The sequence below is a fragment of the Gopherus evgoodei genome, chromosome 4 (genome assembly GCF_007399415.2).
Source record: "Gopherus evgoodei ecotype Sinaloan lineage chromosome 4, rGopEvg1_v1.p, whole genome shotgun sequence".
NCBI lineage: Eukaryota > Metazoa > Chordata > Testudines > Testudinidae > Gopherus > Gopherus evgoodei.
Window position 1 is genome coordinate 9,347,899 of NC_044325.1, and position 23,536 is coordinate 9,371,434.

Consider the following 23,536-nt stretch of genomic DNA (forward strand, 5'->3'; position numbering starts at 1 on the left):
AATTGGAGAGGGTGAAATCTGGGATCATTTTTAGCACACTTGGTTGGGGGGCTGGAGCCTCAACTTGTCTCTAGAGTCGCATACACTAGAGCAGTGGTTTTCAACCTTCTTTCATATGTGGACCCATTTTAAAAAAATAAATCCAGTGGAGGTGTGGATCACTTTGGAAATTTTAGGCCTAGTCTGCAGATCCCCATGGACCACAAGTGGAAAACCACTGCAGTAGTGCGAAGTGGGTGTAAAATCCTGTCAGTATATTGCCTGCATCTGTAACTTTCACTCCATGTATCTGAAGAAGTGGTTTTTTAACCCCCAAAAGCTTATGCTGAAATAAATCTTAATCTTTAAAGTGCCACCAGACTCCTTGTTGTTTTTGTAAAATCCTTGTGGGTCAGAATGGCAGCATTTGCTTGCCCAAGTGTAAGCAACTACACTTGGTGCAAGGTGGTGGACAACTGGACCCACGGAGTTTCTGAGAAGGCAGGAGTAGAGTACCTGCCATGTCTAAACCATTCGTTTGCCTGCCTGCCAGAAGAACTGAGCTCTGCAGATGAAACTAGCAAGCTCAGACTGGAGCAACCCTACTGTGTTTACATTCCTACATTTGCACAAAAATTGTCCTATATTGTTAACTAATCAGTAAGGAACTGCCTTGATTTAGCTTATGATGACTCCTGATGAACCAGCTAAATGGATACAGGGCACTCTTAAACTGAAACAAGAGGTGCCACTCCAATGTAAAAACTGTTGCTAAATGAAATTGGGACATTGCGTGCAAACCTTGTATTGACAAGGCCTTTAGTAAACCCTTGCACCCCAATCTGGGTCTATGCCGGTTATGCGATATGTATGTATCTTTTCATCCTTGCAAACAATATCTGTAACCCAAGCCTGACCCCAGATGTACAGTACCTTCCCTCTCAACTTGTGTATATTTCATTTCAAATGTTCACTTCAATAAAATTGCAACTTGCTAAATGGTGACACTTGAAACAAAACTAGCTAAACACTGTCCTTCAGTTCTTGATAATGATCTGCGAATGGGGATATGGAAAACCCTGTCCACCTATCTACATCTTTGGAACTGTAGATGTGGTGTACACCATGATTCAAATACCGGACTTGTAAGCTGGTGGGAAGTACCTCTTTTAAAGCAGAAGATTAGGCTGGTTACCCATTGGCTGGTGGGAAGTACCTCTTTTAAAGCAGAAGATTAGGCTGGTTACCCATTGGCTGTTTTGTGCAATGTTCTTAGAATCATAGATTATTAGGGTTGAAAGGGACCTCGGAAGATCATCTAGTCCAAGCCCCTGCTCAAAGCGCCACCAATCCCCAAAGGGCCCTCTCAAGGATTGAACTCACAACTCTGGGTTTAGCAGGCCAATGCTCAAACCATTGAGCTATCCCTTTGAGAAGATTGAATAATCAAGGCCTTTGGGACCATGCAGAGAGGTGGCTTCTCTTCCTCCCATTTCCCCCCGTGCTTCTATATCTCAAGTCACTGGCTCCCAGCTGGCCTGGTGGATCAGAAATGCATCCTTTAGCTCACAAACAATTCCCAAGCATGAAAGTGGTGCTGGGGTGTGAGGGCAAACTGGACTAGGCTTCTAATTCACAAACATCTACTGACAAATCACATTATTTCTGTATGTATTACCTGTTTGAAAAACACTCCCCCCCCCCCGCCACAAAGTGCAGAATAAAAGATGAGTAGGATTCTCTGTGGACTTCCAGCCCCACTATGTAATTTTCCTGTTCAATTTGTCAACACTCATTTAATAGCCTTATTCTTGGTCGCCAGAAGTGTGCAATAGTTGTGGTTTTCCTTCTGTTGCTAGCTACGTGTTTTGATGCTCCGAATGAAAAAGCTATTTGATACGTAACCTGCATCTCTCTTTACTCCATCTCAACTCATTAAAATAGGTTCTGCTTTCATCTTAACTTCATCAGACTTATTCTGAGCTCTGCTGACTTGAACATATCCAACAAAGCTAATTTATCTCAAATGGGGCATTCCCCCCCCCCCCCCATCCAACGAGGTGTATCTCCAAATTATAAATCCCAGAGTTTGCTTGGGGACTGAACAGTTGATACTCCAGATGAGACCTAAAATAGCTTTTGCTTTTTTAATTTTACAGCCAGCAGATATCTTGGCATCTTCCTAGTAGGTTAGCTCTGAAAGAAGTCTTCTCCATCTACTGCTGGTCACTCCCCTTCCTTGATCATCCGAAGGGGCCTCTTATGAGTAATTTCAGCCACAACAACCACTCGCTTCCCCTTCTACAAAAGCCTGCTTGAATGTGTTGCTTCCTCATCACTCCCTATCATGTATAGCAGTATGACTCAGGGCTCGGGCTCGGGCTCTGCCTTGCAGGAGACTAAGAGGTCCTCTCAGTTGGCTTCCCCAAGGTTGGCTTATCCATGACTTCCAACTTGTCTGAGTTTCTCTCTCCTTTTTTTAATGCTGCAGCTAACTAGACTGCTTCCCCTTCTTTTAGTTATACTGGAACAGATGTGCATGTAAATCATACCCAGGCTGGGAGTTTGTATCCCAAAAATATCCAAGCTAGATAATGAAATTGTACAGTTTTGTCACTAATCAGCAACCTCCCAAGATGCTCCACATTCATTCTCATGCTCTTAAACCTTTCCTCAGCTTTATCTGGTTCTCCTGGTTAATGAACATCTAGTATCTTTCTGCAACAGTCTGACTCTCTCAAGATGGGTTCACTGGGAGGGGGGAAAAATCCTGGACAGTGTTAAAACTGCTCTGTTCACCAGCTAAGGAGTCTCCAGAAACTGGAAGTGCCCACCACCATGTGACATAGTAGAGAGACTGCCACCTTTCTGTGCTGGGAAATGCCTGGTGCATCCCAGCAAGCCCTTGTGATTTTGTCAGTGACCTTATCAGGGCACTAACTTCTGGGAGAGGAAAAAAACTAAACTTCCACAGTTTCTGTTCTTGGCTTCCTTCTTGGTTAGACTGAAAAGGGTTGTGTTTTTGGTTGGTTGGTTTTTGGGGTGTTTACTGTAAACTTTGGATGCTTCTGGGACTACACCCCAGAAGAGCCTGTACTATTACACTGCAGGGGTTGAACTGCATGTGGGGGAAGGATAGCTCAGTGGTTTGAGCAATGGCCTCCTAAACCCAGGGTTGTGAGTTCAGTCCTTGAGTAGGCCACTTAGGGATCTGGGGCAAAACCAGTACTTGGTCCTGCTAGTGAAGGCAGGGGGCTGGACTTGATGACCCTTTGAGGTCCCTTTCAGTTCTATGAGATAGGTATATCTCAATGTATTATGTGATTGTAGCAGAGACATACCTTATACAAAGACTGTAGCAGTATAGCTATGCTGGCATACATCTGTAGTGTAGATGCAGCTTGTGCCGATGGAACAGGTCTTCCCATTCCTCCTCAAGCAATAGTAGCTACATCAAAGCATTCTTCAATGACATCGCTGCAACTACACTTAAGAGTTTGGTCAGGATGTGACAATGTCAACCTATGTAGCTATGTTAACCTAACTTGAGTGTAGATGGCTCTTCATGACAAAAGGGCATATCCAAATGTGACTGCTTCTGGGTGACGCACCCAGATGTCTCCATAATCGCTCTTTAAATTAGCAACCATATTCTGTCTCATCTTTATGCTTGGTGAGAGGACTTCCAGCACCTTCAGTTGAAACAGAACAATATAGAATCTCTTCCATCCAACTGAAAGAAGGGGCTAGTGGTACATCACTGTGCTCTCTCCACTTGAACAGGGGACTTTGTAGGTAACTGCCTGTGCTGAGTGTTTGTCTGTGTGGAGTACTTAGAGCTCTTAGCTCCTTTCTTCGTAGAGAGACTTCTCGCTTACAACTCCACGACTGGATGGTGGTACTAATACAGCATTGAACAGTCCCTCTGTATGTCAAGCTTGCACAAAGCTCTGCTAGGCTACGGGATCTGTATAGTTCCTCCAGGCCAATGTGGCTCAGCCTTCCAGGGCTGGGAACAAATGGTTTATATCTACACAACGTGAGGCATACAACTTTTTTATGGCTTTTTTTTTTTTTCTTTCCACCCTAACTGTGGCTGGCTGAGACCACGATCACAATCTCGTGGCTTGCTTGTCCCTTCCTGTTAACTTTCAACTTTGATTCCAGGATGTGGCCATATTAAAACTTTGTAGCTAGAAATCCATGCTCTTATACATACCAAGAGCGGTGGAGGAACATTGTATATTAATGATGAGGTAGACTGTAAAGAAATTGTAAGGGATGGAATGGATACGAAAGTCTGTTTGGGCCAAAGTCATCTTAGGGAAGAAGGCTACTAGATGTTTTCCCCAGTGCAGTGTTTGGGGTGTGCTATGAACCACTGGGATCCAGTTTGGATATGGATTGAGACCTCTGTAATGTTTTTAATGAAATGAAATACTACTGGGAATTGTAAAAATAACAAGGAGTCCTTGTGGCACCTTAGAGACTAACAGACTTATTTGAGCTTAAGCTTTTGTGTGCTAGAACCCACTTCATCAGATGCATGGAGTGGAAAATACAGTAGGCAGGTATAACTATACAGTACATGGAAAGATGGGAGTTGCCTTACCAAGTGGGGGGTCAGTGCTAACAATGCCAATTCCATCATGGTGGATGTGGCCCATTCCCAACAGCTGACAAGAGGATGTGAGTATCAGAGGGAAAATTATTTTTTGTAGTGACCCAGCCACTCCCAGTCTTTATTCAGGCCTAATTTGATGGTGTCAAGTTTGCACACTAATTCCAGTTCTGCAGTTTCCCACTGAAGTCTGTTTCTGAAGCTTTTTTTGTTGAAGAATGGCCACTTTTAAGTCTGTTTAGAGTGTCTAGGGAATTGAAGTGGTTTTTGAATGTTACAATTCTTGATGTCTGATTTTGTGTCAATCTATTTTGCATAGAGATTGTGTAGTTTGGCCAATGTACATGGCAGAGGGACATTGCTGGCACATGATGGCATATATCACATTGGTAGATGTGCAGGTGAACGAGCTCCTGATGGTGTGGCTGATGTGATTTGAGTCCTTTGATGGTGTCCCTTGAATAGATGTGCAGACAGAGTTGGCAATGGGGTTTGTTTCAGGGACTGGTTTCTGGGTTAGTTTCTGTTGTGTGGTGTGTAGTTGCTGGTAAGTATTTGCTTCAGGTTTGGGTGGCTGTCTGTAAGCGAGGTCTGGCCTGTCTCCCAAGGATTGTGAGGGATCATCCTTCAGGCTAGGTTGTAGATTCTTGATAATGTGCTGGAGAGGTTTTAAACTGGGGGCTGTAGGTGATGGCTAATGGCATTCTGTTACTTTTTTGTTGGGGCTGTCCTGTAGTAGGTGACTTCTGGGTACTCTTCTGCCTCCGTCAATCTGTTTCTTAACTTCAGCAGGTAGGTATTGTAGTTTTAAGAACACTTGATAGAGATCCTGTAGGTGTTTGTCTCTGAGGGATTGGCACAAATGCAGTTGTATCTTAAGGCTTGGCTGTAGACAAGATTGTATGATGTGGTCTGGAGGCATGTAGATAAGTATAGCAGTCAGTAGGTTTCCAGTATAAGGTGGTGGCTATGTGACCATTGCTTATTTGCACTGTAATGTCCAGGAAGTGAATCTCTCATGTGGACTGGTCCAGGTTGATGATGGAGTAGAAATCTTGAAATCCTCATGGAATTCCTCAAGGGCTTTTCCATGGGTCTATATGATGATGTCATCAATATAGTGCAAGTAGAGTAGGGGCGTTTGGGAACGAGAGCTAAGGAAGTGTTGTTCTAAGTCAGCCATAAAGATGTTGGCATACTGTAGGGCCATGCGAGTACCCATAGCAGTGCCACTGACTTGAAGGTATATATCATCCCCAAATGTGAAATAGTTGTGGGTGAGGACAAAGTCACAAAGCTCAGCCACCAGGTTTGCCGTGACATTATTGGGGATACTGTTCCTGACAGTTTGTCCATCTTTGTGTGGAATGTTGGTGTAGAGGGCTTCTACATCCATAGTGACCAGGATGGTGTTTTCTGGAAGATCACCAATGGATTGTAGTTTCCTCAGGAAGTCAGTGGTGTCTTGAAGATAGCTAGGAGTGCTGATAGCATAAGGCCTGAGGAGAAAGTCCACGTAGCCAGACAATCCTGCTCTCAGGGTGCCAATGCCTGAGATGATGGGGCATCCAGGATTCACAGGTTTATGGATCTTGGGTAGCAGATAGAGACCTAACCAGGGGCATTCTAGACATGTGTCTGTGTAGAATTGTTCCTGTGCTGCTTCAGGGAGTGTCTTGAGCAGATGGTGCAGTTTCCTCTCAAAACTGTGCAATTATGGGAGATTTTAACTTCCCAGATATAGATTGGAGGACAAGTGCTACTAATAATAGAAGAGACCAGATTCTCCTGAGTGTAATAGCTGATGGATTTCTTTACCAAATAGTTGCTGAACCAACAAGAGGTAATGCCATTTTAGATTTGGTAGTGGTGAGGACCTAATAGAAGAACTTTGATGTAGAGGAAAACCTTGGTTCTAGTAATCGTGACCTAATTCCATTTAAACTAAATGGAAGGATAAACAAAAATAGGTCTTCAACAAGGGTCTTTGATTTAAAAAAAAAAAAAAAAAAAAAAAAAAAAAAGCTAAACTTAAGGGAATTAGTTAGGGAAGAGGACTGGATGAAAGAACAAGGATCTGAATGTGGCGGAGGCTTGGAATTACTTTGACTTTCACCTCAATGCTACTTTGACAAACTCAAACAGTTTAATGGGACGGAGCTGGGGGGCCTGACAGGGCTGGCTTTAGGACATGCGGGGCCCAATTCGAAAGAGCTGCTGCCAAAGGCAGCGACAGCGATTGAGCTGCCACCGAAGATAGCTGCTGCAATTTGGTGGCAGCTCAATCGGTCGCCGCTGTTTCTAGCAGCACTTCGGTGGAGGGTGCGGGCCCCCTCTTCCGGACACTGCAGGGCCCTCTTACGCCTGGAACCTGATTCCTGGGAATTGCCCTAAAGCCGGCCCTGAGGCCTGGACAATCTGAATCCAAGAATATTAAAAACTGGCACATGGAATTGTAAACTCAATTGCAAGGATTTTGAATGAATCTGAACTCAGGGGTGGTATAATATGACTGCTAATTGCTAATCTAGTCCTGTTTGTAAGAAGTGGGTGGGAAAGTGATCTGGGAAACTACAGACCTGTTAAATTGATCTCCAATTGTATGCAAGGTCTTGAAACAAACTTTGAAAGGGAAAATAGTTAAGGGCATAGAACATAATTTTACAAAAAGTAGATCATGCCAGATCAACCTGATCTTCTTTGAGAAGATAACTGGTGTTTGGTGTGTGGTGGTTGGTTGTTGCTTTTTTAAAGGGTAATGTGATCAGTCTAATCAACCTGGATGTCAATAATTTCTCAGATGGAACTGTATCAAATGCCTCATTAGTTAAATTGGAAAAAATGGGACTTAATGTGAGAACTGAAAGGTGGATACCAAACTGGTTAAAGGGAGGCTACAATGGGTCATACTGAAAAGTGAACCCTCGCGCCAGAGGGAGGTTACTAGTGGAGTTCCTCGGGGATCAGTCTTGGGACTAGTCTTATTTAACACTTTTATTACTGACCTTGGCGCACAAGTGGGTGTGTGCTAATAATAAAACTTGCAGATGACACAAAGTTGGGAGTTATTGCCAATATGGAGAAGGATCAGAATATCCTACGAGAACTGGGAGTAACAGAAATGGGGTGAAATTTAATAATGCAAAGTGCCGGTCATGCATTTATGAATGAAGAGAATTTTTTCCTATAAACTAGAGACTTTTTTTTCAATTGGAAGTGACAGAGGGAGAGAGAGAGACCTGTGTGTATTGACTGACCACAGGATAACTATGAGCTGTCAATGTGATGCAGCCATTGAAGACTAATACCTTGCCTGATGCATCCTAGGACTGTATTTCCAGTAGAGACAGGGAATGTTAGTACCATTATACAAGGTGCTGGTGAGACCTCATCCGGAGTAGTATGTGCAGTTCTGGTCTCTCATGTTTAAGAAAGATGAATTCCAACTGGAACTGGTGCAGAGAAAGGCTACTAGCATGATCCAAGGAACAGAAAACTACCTTCTGAGAGGCGACTCAAAAGAGCTTGGCTTGGTTAGCCCAACCAAAAGAAGGTTGAGGGGAGATGCCCTCTCTATAAATGCATCAGAGGGATAAATACCAGGGAGAGAGGGGAGTTATTTAGGTTAAGCACCAATGCGGACTTCAGAACAAATGGATATAAACTGGCCATCAACAAGTTGGGATCAAAATTAGGCGAGGGTTTCTAACCATCAGAGGAGTAAAGGTTCTGGAACAGCCTCTCAAGGGGAGCAGTGGGGGCAGAAAATTGAACAGTCTTCAAGACTGAGCTTGATACATTTATGGAGGGGATGGTATGACAGGACTGCCTGTGATGGCATATGGCCCATTGGCAACTACCAGTAGCAAAAATTCCCAGCTGCTGGAGACAAGACATTGAGTTACTACAGAGAACTCTTTCCCAGGTGTCTGGCTGGTGGGTCTTGCCCACAGGCTTGGGGTCTAACTGATCACCATATTTGGGGTTGGGAAGGAATTTTCCCCTGGTTTAGATTTGGCAGAGACCCTGGGGGGGGTTGCCTGCCTCTGCAGCCTGGGGCAGGGCTCACTTGCTGGTTTAATGTAGTGTAAATGGTAGATTCTCTGTAACTTGAAGTCTTTAAACCATGATTTGAAGACTTCAGTAACTCAGCCAGGGGTTAGGGATCTATTACAGGAGTGGGTATGTGAGGTTCTATGGCCTGCAATGTGCAGGCTATCAGACTAAGGTCAGAAGGGACCATCGTGATCATCTAAAGTCTATGAGCATCCACCCATCAAAGGCTTGACAAATCCACTTGCCAAGGGAAAGTGGGGAAATACTCTCTGGCAAATTGGAAGTTCACCTGTCAGTTCTGGCTGCTTTCAAGCTCTCATTGTATAACTGGAGTCCTCTGCAACCCTAAGATCCTTCCAAATGTGTGGCTTTCTTCCTGAGCCTGCAGTCTCTGGAAGGACAAGTGTGAACTATCTAAGGCCCAAATCTCATGTGTTCCTTCCCCAGCCCCTAGAGCACAGCTGGTGCACAGCCTGGCTGCTCTGAAGGATTCTGCTGGATGTTAGGGGAGGATGTGAAAATGTTCTTGCTCCTCCTCTCCCATAGGCCTGCTGTTCCTAGCACAGCAAGTAGCTGCTGCACTGCTTGTGCCACTGGATGGGGTAGGAGTGCTTGGCATCTGACCAGTGAATCAGATTAGCAGCAATCCACCAGCTCTATCACTGCTATATCAAGGGAGCCCTGAATCCCTAGTCCCTGACTTGCTGTGCAGTAAATTTGCACTATGAGGTAGGATTCCCCATTCAGCTCAAGAGGCTGATCATTCTGTCTTGGCCTCCTAGGGTTTGTTCTCCCTCCTCCTCACACTCAGCCCCCCCCCCCCCCCCCCCCCACCGCCAAGAGCTCTTGTCACTGGCCTGACTTAGCTCCCATGCACATTGATGGAATTTTTACCATTGAGTACAAGGGCAGCAGAGTTTGGCCAGAGCTGAGAGCTCTGCAATTCCACCCTTTAATCTTGTGCGGTAAAACTTGTAATACTGGGGGCTACAACCATTCCTTCTTCTGCTCACCCTAATCCCTATGTGCCCTGTTAGCAAAGACCCTCTTCCAGATGGCAGCCTACTGGATAACTTTGTCATGGGTTTGCAAAGAGTATAAAGCCTCTAGTACAAGGGTCGGCAACCTTTCAGAAGTGCTGTGCTGAGTTTCCATTTATTCACTCTCATTTAAGGTTTTGTGTGCCAGGCATATGTTTTAATGTTTTTCAGAAGGTCTCCCTCTATAAGTCTATATATTATATAACAAACTAGTGTAGTATTATAAAATAAACAAGGTTTTCAAAATGTTTAAGAAGCTTCATGTAAAATGAAAATTAAAATGTTGATCTTATGCCACTCAGCCCACTGCTGGTCTGGGGTTCTGTTCACCTAGGCTGGCAGTGGGCTGAGTGGGGCCTGTGGCCAGGACCCCAGCTGGGAAGGGTCTGGCAGCCAAACCCCAGACCAGCAGCAGGCTGGGCAGGGCTAGCAGCCGGGACCCCAGACCAGCAGTGGGCTGAGCAGCTCAGCCCACTGCCACTCAGGTTCCATCCGCTGGCTCCTGCAGCCAGAATCCTGGCTGCCGGACCCGCTCAGCCTGCTGCCGGTCTGGGGTCCCGGCCTTGCCCACATACAGTGGGTACCTACCTTCTCCCTGGTTCTGGCCCATTCTCATCCTCTCTCTGCACTGCGCTGAGAGTTGGAGTGGACCGAGCACAGGGCTGGGGGTGAAGGGTCTGGCCAGGAGCTAGAAATGAGGGAGGGGGCTCAGGGTTGGGGGCAGGAGGTTTGGGTGTGGGGGCACTTACCTGGGCAGCTCCCATTTGGTGTGAGGGATGCAGGTGAGAATGTGAGTGGGGGTGCAGGAGCTCCCGTTTGTGCTCAGGATGGAGATGTGGGGTGCATGGGATGTAGGGGGTGCAAGAGTCAAGGCAGAGGGCTAGGCACGTGTGAGGGGAGTGCAGGTGTCAGGGTAGGGGGGCCTAGTATGTGTGGGGATGCCAGAGTGAGGGCTGGGGTCATGCGGGGTAGGAGGTGAAGGAGTCAACAGAGGGCTGAGTGGTACTGGGGCCTGGGCAGGGTGTGGGGGTGCAGGGCTCAGGGCAGAGGGCTGGGTAACTGCACCCCCAACCTCCCCTCCTTGTCTCGACTACCCCAACCTGGGACCCCACTCCCATCTAAGCCTCCCTGGCCCTTGTCCCCTGACTGCCCTCTTAGGACCCTACCTGTCCCCTGACTGCCCCAACCCTTATCCACACCCAGACAGAACCCCCCAGACTCTCATGCCTATCCAACCACTCCCTGCCCCCTGACAGGACCCCCAGGATTCTGGACCCATACAATGCCCTCCTGCTCCATGCTTTCCCAACCCCTCTCCACACCCCTACCTCCTGATGGGGGGGCCCCCCCGAACTCCCAAATCATCCAGCTCCCACAGCTCCTTGTCCTCTGACCATCCCCCTCCAGAGACTCCCTCCCCCACTGTAACTGCCTCCCCAGGACCTTCCTTGCTCCCTGTCCCCTGACTGCTCTGACCCCTATCCACCCCCCACCAGACCCCAGGACTCCCATGCCCCATCTAACCCCCCTGCTCCCTGACTGCCCCCCTCCAGAGACCCTCGCCCCTCACCACCACCCCCAGGATCCCACCCACCTGTCCCCTGACTGTCTCCACCCCTTATCCAACCACTCCCTCCCCCCCACCCCCCCAGACGCAGACTCTGAGGGGCAGGGCAGGGCTGCGTGCAGCGGCAGGGCTCCGGATGAGCAGGGAGCGTCTTGCCCTCCCCCTGGAGCCACACGCTGCCCCGTGAGAGCGCACAGCCCCAACCCCCAGAGCGCTGTGCACGGCGGCTGGGCGACAGGGCTCCAGGGGAAGCCGGGGGAGGGGCCAGCAGTTTGCTGCGCTGGGCCCAGCGCTCCAGCTCAGGAGCGTGGACCCTGCAGCTTTCCACATCGGCAGGATTTTTAATGGCACCCTGGGGTCCCGGCAAGCCCCAGCGTGCCATTAAAAATTGACTTGCGTGCCATAGGTTGTTGACCCCTGCTCTAGTAATAAGCTATTGCCTGCCTAAACTGTCAGAATTGGCATTGAGAAGGTGAGATGGAACACGTGGTGGTGGTGGTGGTGATGATAATGATGGCTTTTATTAAGTCTAATATCTCCTGCCAAGGCTTATTGATCATTACAAATATTTCAGGGCTAGCAGAGTTTTAAGAACTGGTCCTGCATGCTCATCCTCATCTTCTCATGGCAACAGCTGAACAAGGATCCCAGAGCTTTGGGATGCTCTGGCAACTTTTAACTCAATCGCTTTAATCCTTGTGTCATGGGCAGGGAACCTGCTGCCTAGTGCAGCCAATTAAATACTAAGAAATAGACTTTTTAGATCAAGATAAACAAGACTTTCTTACCCGCCATCAATGCCTCACTCCTACTAGGAGTGCAGGGGATTTTAGTGTGGTGAAGTGTGCTGGGGGAAGAAAACACAAGCCAAAAACTCTTTTCTACTTTAATCTCTTAAAAGTCAGGTCTGAGCTCTGTTGACTTGTGCCTTTCAGAATAATCATTGAGTGATGATACAAACATCTTAGTTGGTGCACAGATGTCCAGGATACACGAACACTCAGTAACCACAGACTTCTCCAGTTCACTCATCTTGATGTCCCTCTTAGTGTTTTCAAAACCAGAAAATCCCCAGCATAGTGGGCTGGCTTTGAGAATGAGCCCAATGTCCTGCTGATCTGCCAGCAATAGTCACAGCTTGGACGAATATGGAAAAAGCCCTTGCACTGCCAATAGCATGGTGGGGAAATAGCTCTTCAGGATGGATTGGGAGGCAATATATCTAGTCTCAAAAATAAGTTGAACTTTTGTTGGTGGTCTTAAGCCAGTCGCTGTTAGGCCTATTGGGGTCAGAGGGGTGGGGGGGGGACAGATTATCCTACATTTGCCTACTGTGTGGCATCTTCACCTCTGCAGAGTCTGGTACTGGCCACTGTTAGATAGGATACTCTACTAGACAGACCTCAGGAATTGCTGTATTGGATTGGACACAGTGTCAGGCATGCGTGCAAATCGCAATTTCATCATGGCAAAGGTTTCCTGGAAGCCTTTTGCTGTCTGTAGTTGCTGAAACTCAGTATTCTGAAGCCTCTCAAAATGTGAATTGGCAGGTTTGATGGGTCAGATGTGAATGTGGAGGGAGACATCCAGTCAGAATGTTGCGGTTAGTCAGCAGCAAACTGCAGTTCATCAGCCACAAAACACTGATGTGGCAGCTGTTGGAGCTTAGCTTTTCAGTCTAGCTTCCTGCAGCAGTGGGAGAAATTGAGTGTCTGCACTTGGGCTATGACCCTACAACTGCCTTGAGATCCAAGGGCAAGAGTCTGCTAGAACTCATGTCTTACTCCCAGTCCTTCAGCAAAACCATGCCAAGCTTTCTTCAAAGCTGTGCTACCCCATCAAACTTGCCATCTTGGCTTCAGAAATCTTGAGACCATATGAGTGACTCTGTTTCAGAACCCTTTCTTGCCAGACTAGCTCAGTAAATACTCATAAGCAACAGCCAGTGCTCTCAAAGACTGAAATAGTGTTTCTCCTCCTACTGCTTCAGTGTACGAATAATGAAAGTACTTTAAGTAGTGATGTGTTGCAAACCTGCACAGCCTGAATGCGAGTAGCAGCCATTCTACTTGCTAGCTATGCTGAGGCCGTTACCAGTTAACTTCACTGAAAAATAGGGCTCTTTACTGGATTAAGGATTAGGAGATAGGAAGGTCACAATGTTCTTGTCTCTTTAGCCAGAGACTTGTCTGTCTGGTTCCTGTACCCTTAGAATCCTATGAGGTCTAGGTGCCAGCTTCACTGAAGTTCAAACCCTGCCTAAGTTCTTGGTAAAGGCAGTGGAAGCATTAGTCAGCACCGTATGAGGATTGCTCACAGCCGTTTGAAGCACACTGAGCACTTGATCTAGATGGAGTGACTCCCTCCTGACTTCTAACCTCTTTGAGCAAGTGGTAGCGAATCTGCCTTCTCAGGAGGTGTGTGGGTGCAGGGCCAGCACTAGCAATTTCTCCGCCCCAAGCATGGCGGCACGCCGCAGGGGGGCACTCTGCTGCTCACCGGTCCTGCGGCTCCGGTGGACCTCCCGCAGGCATTCCTGCGGAGGGTCCAATGGTCCTGCGGCTCCGGTGGAGCTGCCGCAGGCGTGTCTGCGGAGGGTCCGATGGTCCTGCGGCTCCGGTGGAGCTGCCGCAGGCGTGTCTGCGGGAGGTCCACCGGAGCCACGGGACCAGCGGACCGTCCGCAGATACGCCTGCGGGAGGTCCACCAGAGCCGCCTGTCACCCTCCCAGCAACTGGCAGAGCGCCCCCCGCGGCGTGCAGCCCCAAGCACACACTTGGCGCGCTGTGGCCTGGAGCCGGCCCTGCGTGGGTGTGTTCTAAACTAAAGGACCAAGTCTTGTATCTTGACACCAAGTAGCGCCTCAATACAAGAGCCTCCTTAGCCTCTGTTTTAGAACATTGTCAAGGGCTTCTCTTGGGCCCCCTGGCCCCCTGGCCAGGTTAGGAAGAGGATCCAGGGCTCCCCACAGCAGGCTACCTGGGAGGTTCTTACCCTGGCCTGGCTTGTGGCCTGTGCAGGGGATGGGGCTTTTGGGGGGTGAGGGGAGGAAGAGTGAGGGGCAAAGGTCCACCTCAGACCCCCCCTCCAATTGGGAAGAAGCTGGTGCCACCCCTGGACCTCAGACAGATATGAAGCAGTATCACCGGGAATCCAGATCAAATGCTGTCCTGGAGTGATCCTGACGAGGACTTGAATTTCAGGATTGTCCCACCCAGTTAGAACAGGTGGTCACCCTACACGTCTTGTACAAAAAGTTACTACAATAATATGTCTTATAAGGTATCCTTTGAAAACTCATTTGCTGGTCAGTATCATGCTGATACAATATTGCCACACAGTTTTATGTGAAGTTATAAAATATGCCTGTAATGTCAACACACATTCCAAACCTCCTAGGTTAGGAAACTGCTTTGTCCTAAACAAAGCAACGTGTGCTCTGCTTAATTTGCATTTTAAGCAGTAAACAGAGTACTCAAACATGGAGAGAAACAAAGAAAGCTCAAACAGAGTAAGCCAGCAGGGAACATCCTTCCACATAGGCTTTGTCTCCTACTTCCCAGCTGGAAACTGCAAAAAGGAGAGACAAACACCCCAAGGCACCATCTCTCATCTCCCTGCCCATCACATTCTCTGCACCTGAAGTGACCAAAAAAAAAAGCAAGTCTTGAACTCTGGGGCAGGGGTCTTGACTGACAGGGTTTCTTCAGTAAGACTGCTGAAAGCATGTGGTGCGAAACTTTGCCTGGTTCTGATCTAGTTTGTTAGTTAGGTATTAGTAAACTACTTGTCTTTGTATTTCTCGTAACAATTTCTGACTTTTTTTGTGCCTCATTAATTTTACTCAATCTTTGTAGATAATAAACTTGTTTTACTGTTTTTAGCTAATCCAGTGTGTTTAAATTGAAGTGTCTGGGTAACAAGTTAGGTACCTATTATTCACTCAAAGGAATAATGAATGTAAAACACTTTGTACTGTCTAAGGGGGCTGGGCAATACAGGGCATACATGACTGGGGGTATGCTGGGGTCATCCTTTAGTATAACACCCTGCTTCCCACCAGCCTGGGTAACTGGCAGGTTGCAGTTACAGGTGTTCAGGGTGTGGCCTTGCATGCTGGAAGGCTACTTGTGAGCAGTCCAAATGGGAGCTACTTCAGCAAGGCACTGTCAGGTACTCGAGATTAAAGGGCAGGGGTGACACCAGGGTACAGGTATGTCACATGTTCTCAGCTCCCTTTTAAGAAGGAGAGGTGCTTATAGCCTCAACATGCCCATGCTGTTCCAAAGAGTGACATGACACATCACGTGAGCTGCTGACTCTTTTGTCACATTTCTAGGCATATGAAATTGTAAATCTATCATCCACTCTGCAGAATTCAGCATGTCTGGGGCTTCAGCCCTCTGAAGAATTTCTTCAAATATATATGGTGAATCATTGTTAAGCAAATATAGCCAGCTGAGCTTCTGCCAGGGCAAAGAAACCCAGAAGCAAATGTGCACATACTCTATTGCAATATAGTTCTCTAAGTTCTAACATCAAATATAAAAGGCTAACCAGAAACAGCTCTCTAATGTCTAATTTAAGAATAGCAGCTAAAGCCCTTTCTTTAATAAATTAAACATGACTGAAGGCTTAAAACATTCAATACAAAGAGCATGTCACAAAACAAACTTTCCTTTGCTGAACAACGTAGCTCCCATTCAGCTACTGAAGACCAAATCCCACTCTCCTTTTAAAGTCCTTCGGAGCAAAGCCTCTTATCAAAGGGGGCAGTTATTGGCCAAAGAATAACTGGATTCATAAATTACTTGCTTAGCTACTAAAACAGTTGTGTTTGGACTAAACTCTCATGACATTCAGTCCACCTCACAGAAGGGGTCAGTTTTTCTATGTAGCAAATGGTTACAGGCTGCAAATGGAGTATGGAGAACTAGATGGTCACTTACCAGAACTAAAAACCCAACCCTCTTCTGCTCTGTTGCTGAGCAGAATCCCTTCTAATGTAACTATAAAGTAACTGTAACATATACTGTAGGCATGTTAGAATAACTTCCCACTCTTCCTTTTGTAGGTTATATTCAAAGTCAAATGTGCAGCAGAATTCAATAAGTACAAGTAAGTGACAACTCCTCTTGCCTACCCCAAACATGCTCTCATTGGGTGTATTAACAGTACAGCATATATGAAAGATAGTCAGTGTTTGAAATCTAGAAATGCTACATTCAAACCTCATAGCAATAGCGTTGTTTGTTGAAGAACATCTGGGTAAGAGACAAAACAGATTAATTCAGTTGCCTGAGTGCACAGTGAGGAAAGCAAAGCCCTGAAGAAGTTGTGGGCTAGTCACTGGGCAACCTGACCATTAGATTTGGGTGCCTACGTGGGTCTGGAGGTGAAGAACTCCCTTGTACCCATAAGGGAGATGCTCTAGCTTCTGGTTTGTGCTCCTCTTCCCCCCCACCCCACACTCACTCACTACCTCTTGCAGGGAAGCTGTCATTGGTGTTAAGGGTACATCTACACAGCAATGGGGAAAAAAATGTGGCTCAGCCCCACAACCTAAACCCTGTAAGCTTGCGTCATTGCTGCGTGGACATCCAGGCTCAGGCTGGAGCGCAAGCTCTGGGACCCTCCCACCTCACAGAATCCTAGAACCTAGGCTCCAGCTGGATCTCCCACATCTACACAGCAATGAAACAGCTCCATGAGCCTGAGTCAGCTGGCATGTGCCAGCTGCCAGTGTCTATCTGCTGTGTAGACACAGCCTAAGGGTCTAGAGTGAGCAGTGCTCTTGCAGCTGAGTGTTAGACAGCTCGTGTTTCTGTAATTCATGGGAGGCTATTGGTGTTCTAGCACATTAGGGTCACACATGATGAGGCTGAGAACCATACTAGAATGTTTCTGGGATTCACCCCCATCCTATCTAACCATAAACCAGTGGGGGGGGGGCTGTCTTCTGTGGGCCTCTCGTGATGCCCACAGCATGGGTTCATAAGCTAGGGATCACAACACACCAGCCACTCCTATTGCTCAAGACTCTGTGTTAAGTCGTTCTAATAATACATCCTTCTGTATGGAAGAAGGGACTTTGACAGTGACCATTAGTTCTTGACCTGTGGGTCTAACAGACCTGTCAGGAGACAAACTCTCAATGAACAGTGTGTGGATTCTACTGTATTTGCAGCCACTTATTTTCACCAAGGCTGGTGGCGGTTGGGCTGACTCTCAACTTAGATTAAATCTAAGTTAGAACAATAAAGGTAGACAGGAATCTTGTAACTCATGATTCCTTGCAAGCTTCTACCAACTGAGTGATTTTTTTTTTATTTTTTTTTTTTAAATACCAGCATTATGCCAGCTAAACCACTTGAACTGGCCTTCTAAATGGCTTCCCTTGTCTACATAACTGACCTTTCACACTTGCTAACCTACTGAGTTATAGCAAATGGAGAGCAATGCTGGGAGTGAAATGAACTGATAGAGAACAAGGAAGATGATGTGGTGGTAGAGACTTCTTCAGACTGTTTTGCTCAGTTTGTCTCTTTCCTTTTCCAGGGTCCTGTTGTATCTGGGCTCCATATTTACAAGCCTTCTCTTTCTCGTTGTGAATTTAACTTGTGCAATGCTTATCCATGGAGATGTCCCAGAGAGTCGGCTGAGATGGACAGTATTTGTTCGGGAACTAATCAACAACAGTCTCTTCATTCTTTGTGCCATTTCATTAGCTTGTTGTATGTGCAAACTTGCAAAAATGTCATCGGCAAACGTCTACCTCGAGTCAAAGGTAGGGTAAACACTCTCTAAACTGCACTGAAATGATTTACTTCAGTTCATAGGGATGCAAGTCCAAGACCATGACCCCATCATGCTAGATGCTCTGCAAACATAGAACAGAAAGATGGTCCTAACCTGGAGCTAGTAAAACTTCTTTCAGTTTGGAGTCTTCAGTTTGTGTATGTGCTTGCAGATCTATTGGTGCAAGAGAAGATCATTATAACTCACAGATACTGGACTTGTTTTTTTGCACAGGGTCTCTTAAATCACTTGTTTCAGTACAGAGCCAAGATCTGGTACTAATTGTGTGTTGCAGTCTGACATGAAAGTGACTTAATGTCGAGGCATTTGATAGTAACTGCAGTCTTCTGCTAATATGACCTCATAAACCAGGTCCACTAGCAACCCAGTCTAGTAATAAAACTCTGGTGGTCTGTTGTAAGCTGGCTTACTGCTTCTGACAAGTGATGTAGGAGAATCCCACTCCATTACCTGTAGCATCTCCTTGTGGGCTAACTGCACCTGGTTTGGGGTTCCCCCTCTCCCTGCCTTTTCCAGACTAGACCAAAGGATGTATAGATGCACTCACATTCCATCAGCTGGGAGCACTGAGCATAGGCAGCCTGTTAGCTTCACTGGCCCTTCAGGATCAGGGAAACGCTCTCCTTTCCTCACCTGGCCGTGACCTCCACCACTTGAAGGGCTATGTCAGGAACTGGAAAGGGTGCAACATGCAGAAACACCTACCCCAAGTACTGGGCTCTTCTGTAGATCTAGAATCTGTTCTGGGCCAGGCTTGGTCTCTCTCCATTGCAAGGGCTCTGGGCCCTTGTTACTATTGGAGCCAGAGTTCCAATCCCATGCTGATGGCCTGATGAAAGGCAGGATTGCCTCTGCTGCAGGTGGGGCTAGAGGACTATCTCTGTCCCATGGTGACCATGCTCTGTCCAGGATCTGCAAAGCACCTGTCTGTCTCCACTGACCCAAACAAGGCTTGGCAGCATTCGCCCCTCGTCAAAGAAGGGATGAGGATGTTGCTGGGCCTGAACACTAGGGATCAGGAATTGGCAGCTCCTGTGTGTGGCCAAACTGGGAGCCTGAGCTCCTGTAGCTCAACAAAGCTACTCTGCCCAAGGCAATGACTCTTATGTCTGAGTCGCTTTGCTAGATCCATGTCTACATTATGGGCTGCTAGGAGACGCTTCCCCCTCCTTGGAATTATGGACGGCGACCACTTGAGCTTTCCTGCACGTGGTCTGGACCTAACAGGCTTTAAACTACTGCCCCAGTAAAATGCCAGCCTGTCTCCTCTGCCTTAGGCCTTTCTGCTGCCTGGGCTAAACTTGCATAGGAGAAGGGGGATCTCTTACTTGCTGACCCCTCTCTACCTCTTGCAGAGTCCATGACTTGGAGACCTTGCCCCATATTTGTCTAGTGGTCTCAGCACACTGAAGACACTACATAGACTGGGTGGCGTAGCCTGCTATAGTCTATCTTCAATAGCGCATGTAGTTCCTGATGGCTTCCCATTTTCTCCCCCCAAAACTGCCCATGTGTATCTTCCTGAGATGTGTGAATTGTCAAGGGGGCGGGCACTAAAGAGCCCAAGTTTATTTGAGGTCAGTCAAACTGCCAGAAGCTTCTCCAGTCCTCAAACAGCCTGTGCTGCAAAACAAGGAAAAGGTGAAACTAAACTCTAGCTTCTGGCTGAACGTTCTGGGTCTCAACGACATGTTTGGCAAGTCACTTTTGTATGTGGGGGAAATGGACACGGACCTTTCAGCAAGTTGCAGTATCTGACCATCAGGGCTCTGTGCTGCTGGTTTTGGCTCTGCAGCATGATCGGGCAGGAGTCACAGTTGCATGAACTTGAATTTAAATAGCTTTCAGAGATGTACTGACTTCCTCTGCACAGGATTGGCTTCCTTTGCCTCTGCGAGCGTGTTCTGAAATCTGAAGTTGCTGCTTCTGGAAGTAGAATTTGTCCTCCACTGATCATATTCTCTCTCCTCTTGCCGCCCCACTCCCCACAGCTCCTTGCTCTGGGAATTGCTCGTAATCAGTAGTACCCAAAGGCTTCTCTCACTTGAACAACTTCACAAAAGGCTGCTGCTACATCAAAACTCCAGCCCTCTCTTCCAGGTGTGCTGTGCTCACCAGCCAATGTAATACTGGGGCTTTCACACTGACTGCTGTTGACTAATCACTGGGCTTCACGCCTCAAGTTAGTGGCAACATAGCACATAAATGAAGACCAAACCCAGCCTGTACTTTGGTATAATTAAGCTATAGCTGTCCAGCCAGGTAGTCTGTATAATTGTCTGCTTGCAAAAATTACCACTATAGAACTGGAACCCACTATTGGGCTAATCCTCCCTGTGGTTCCATCACTTGATTGGCAAGGTTCCACTTCTCGTCCTCAAGGTCGGTAAGAAACAGTCATGTGAAACGATGTTTGCAGTCAACTCACAACCAGCACAGAATGAGGTTCTTTACGCTAGCTTTAAATATCTTAGTGAAGGCATAGTTCTGTGTAGATGTTCTGGGTCTGATCATGCATGCATGACTTGCCGTGCATAAAATTACAATTTTTATGGGAAGATTTGTGTAACAGCCTATCAGATTTTTAACATATCTCGCTTCCTCCCCTGTTCTTAGGGCACATCTGTCTGCCAGGCTATCCTTGTCGGTTCAGTAGTTGTTCTTCTGTACTCTTCAAGGGCTTGCTATAACCTAGTAGCAGTGATCATATCTCCAGAGAATGTTCCTAGTCCATTTAATTATGGCTGGGACAACCTTTCAGATAAGGTAACTAATAATATTAATGGGTGGATGTTTGAGGGTGGTAGTGGGCATGTCTCAAATCCACAACATGGCTACTGAGGGGAAAAATCGATGTTCTGGATGTGTGGGATCTCACTAGAGATGCTGTTGCAGTGTTCTAAAAAGCTCTCGTATTCCAGTTTCCTGAGACTTGCTGAAAACAATCAGTCCTAACAGCGGATGTGTCATTAAGCGTTACGTTCCTATCTACAACTAGACATGTATGGAGGAGCTTGACCCTGAAAACTTAAAGAGCAGCCCAAGTAACTCACACCTGATGCTAATACATTAAAAGAGCTGCCATATTTGGGGAAATATGACTGTCATCCCATCACTGCTTAACCCCCCAAATTAAAGGAGGAGCCTATTTGTCACAAGTGCTTCTAAATGTTAGATCTCAGTTGTGACAACTACCAGACCTTCCTACTCCACGTAACTGCCACTAATACGTTACTAGCCGTAACTGTAAGATGCAGCGAATGGGATTTGCTTGCCAGGTATCTAAATACTGACCAGGTGCACAAGATTAAACATCAATGAAATCGTAATTGGACCCCAAACTGCACCCTCTTAATGGCAAGTGCGCACCTGTAGAGCTGGTGTAATGGCATGACCTACTGTGACCGATAGGTCAGTCTAGATCTCGAGCATCTGTGACCAGCCAGGGTTGTCTGAAACCCCGGTGGAGATGTATAGAGCACATCTGTCTGTCATACCCTCTGCCCTAGATCAATGGTGGTTATGGGATACTAGCTGCCACATCACTGTATACATGGGTGTGAGCCTCCCATGTACCACCCCATAATCTAGAAACATTCTGTAAGATGTCTGACTTGACATGAACCCTTGCCCTTATTGGTGTGGGGTCCATTTTCTACACTAAGGAATTAACCCAAACACCCCCTTCCCTCCCCTCCCCTCCCCCCAAAACTGAGTAGGCTTGACACAGAAGCTCTCAGCTGAAATTTGTAGCAGCTGGTACTGGCCACTCAGTGGCAGGATATTGCCCTAGCTGGATCACTGATCTGAGCCAGTCTAGGAGCTGTGGTATGCAATGCTAATCCAAAATCTTTCTAGTTTTGAAATCCAGAAGTGCTTCCATGCACTGCATCCTAGTCTGTTTCTTGGAATCTCATCACTCTAGGGTAAATTTGTGTTTTTGTTTTTGTTTTTTTTTCAAAAGTGTTTTAAAAACACAACCCTCCATGTTTAACCATAACCCCTGTTTCCAGATGCATGCAGAAGAAGTCAGTGGTGAAGAATATGTGGTGTTTGGAGTAGTCCTCTTCCTCTGGGAGCTGGTGCCAACCAGTTTTGTGGTGCTGTTCTTCCGGGCTCAGAGGCTAACTCAGAATTTGGTAGGATATGAACTAATTGCTCTAGGGTTAAGATCTTTTTCAAGTTGCTCTTTGCACATGAAACTTGTCTGATTTACTCTAGCTAAATAGCTCTTTCCACTACATAATCTCTAGAAACAGTTGGATGCTTTTTAAAAAAACAAACTTCCCCCCTCTATCAACAGACACCAGCTGGCATGATAAACAGTCATAGTTATAGCTCCAGAGCGTACTTCTTTGACAATCCAAGGCGATACGACAGTGACGATGATTTGTCAAGACTTGGTACGAGAGAAGGAGGAAGGTAGGTTGGGAGCTGTTTGGATATTCAGAATCGCCATATGACTCTTGTGTGTGAGCAACAAATAGTGTCTACAGAGCAGCCAACTCCTGCTCTCTTAAGCCAAAGAATCTTTCCGGGCAAAGGGGCCTAGAACTGGTAGACCAAATAAATAAGGCAGTTCGTAGTGTAAGCTTTGGCTTGCACTAAGGACCTGAGATCTGAACTTACCCTGGTGGAAATCATGGACTTTGGCTACAGATGCTAACCACCATTGAAAATCAGGGCACTCTTGTGTGCTTAAAGTCGGAGAAGAGGAGTCTTTGTTAAAATGCATAGAAGTTTACAGGCATGTGTACCTGTAAACTAAAAACTGCTGATTTCCTGGTGAAGACTTGCAAGCTGCAGAAAGTCCTGGGTAAAGTGTGTGTGTGTGGTTGGGGGGAGGGGATGGGTTGGGTTTTTTTTTTTTTTTTTTTTTTTTTTTTTCTGGAGTAACAATTATTGCTTTATAACAATCTTGAGACACAAGATGTATGAAAATTTAGTGGGGTGTAGTGTTCTCCCCAGGCTGAGGTCCAGGGATTTCTCTGAGCTCATCTTGGTGTGATGGGTGCTCTAGAAATACCAACAGTCCTAGAAGTGACAAGTGAACTTGTGTATATTGGCTTTAATTTGAGTTAATCATGTGAGTTAACAGCAATTAATTGACAGCCCTAAAATAATCACACTTATAACAATAGACTACCACTTGAAAAACATCCAAAATATTTAATTTCTACATTTTCAATATTTATTTTAATTACAACACAGAATAGTGCACAGTACTTTCTTAATATTTTTGATTTACAAATGTATGTACAGTAAAAATGATAAATGAAATATTTTTCAATTCACCTCATACAAGTACTGAAATATAACCAAACTGCAGATTTTCCCTTTCATGATAGAGATTGCATAACTGCACTCAAACAAAACAGTGTAAAACTTTAGCGCCTACAAGTCCACTCAGTCCTCCTTCTTAGTATGCCAATCGCTAAGACAAACAAGTTTGTT

At 46.4% G+C, this 23,536-nt stretch overlaps 1 protein-coding gene across 6 annotated transcripts in view; it reads left to right on the forward strand.

Moving 5' to 3' along the window:
• The window catches only part of GPR137C (G protein-coupled receptor 137C), a 64,656-nt gene that overhangs the window by 1,946 nt on the left and 39,174 nt on the right, over positions 1–23,536 (forward strand). For 5 of the 6 annotated variants that reach the window (XM_030562903.1, XM_030562905.1, XM_030562906.1 and 2 more), the window contains exons 2-6: positions 16,338–16,381; positions 17,822–18,050; positions 20,699–20,848; positions 22,096–22,221; positions 22,386–22,504. In XM_030562903.1, the coding sequence (XP_030418763.1) occupies positions 16,338–16,381; positions 17,822–18,050; positions 20,699–20,848; positions 22,096–22,221; positions 22,386–22,504 (668 nt within the window). The remainder of the gene's footprint in view (positions 1–16,337; positions 16,382–17,821; positions 18,051–20,698; positions 20,849–22,095; positions 22,222–22,385; positions 22,505–23,536) is intronic. The other variant, XM_030562908.1, reaches the window with a different exon arrangement.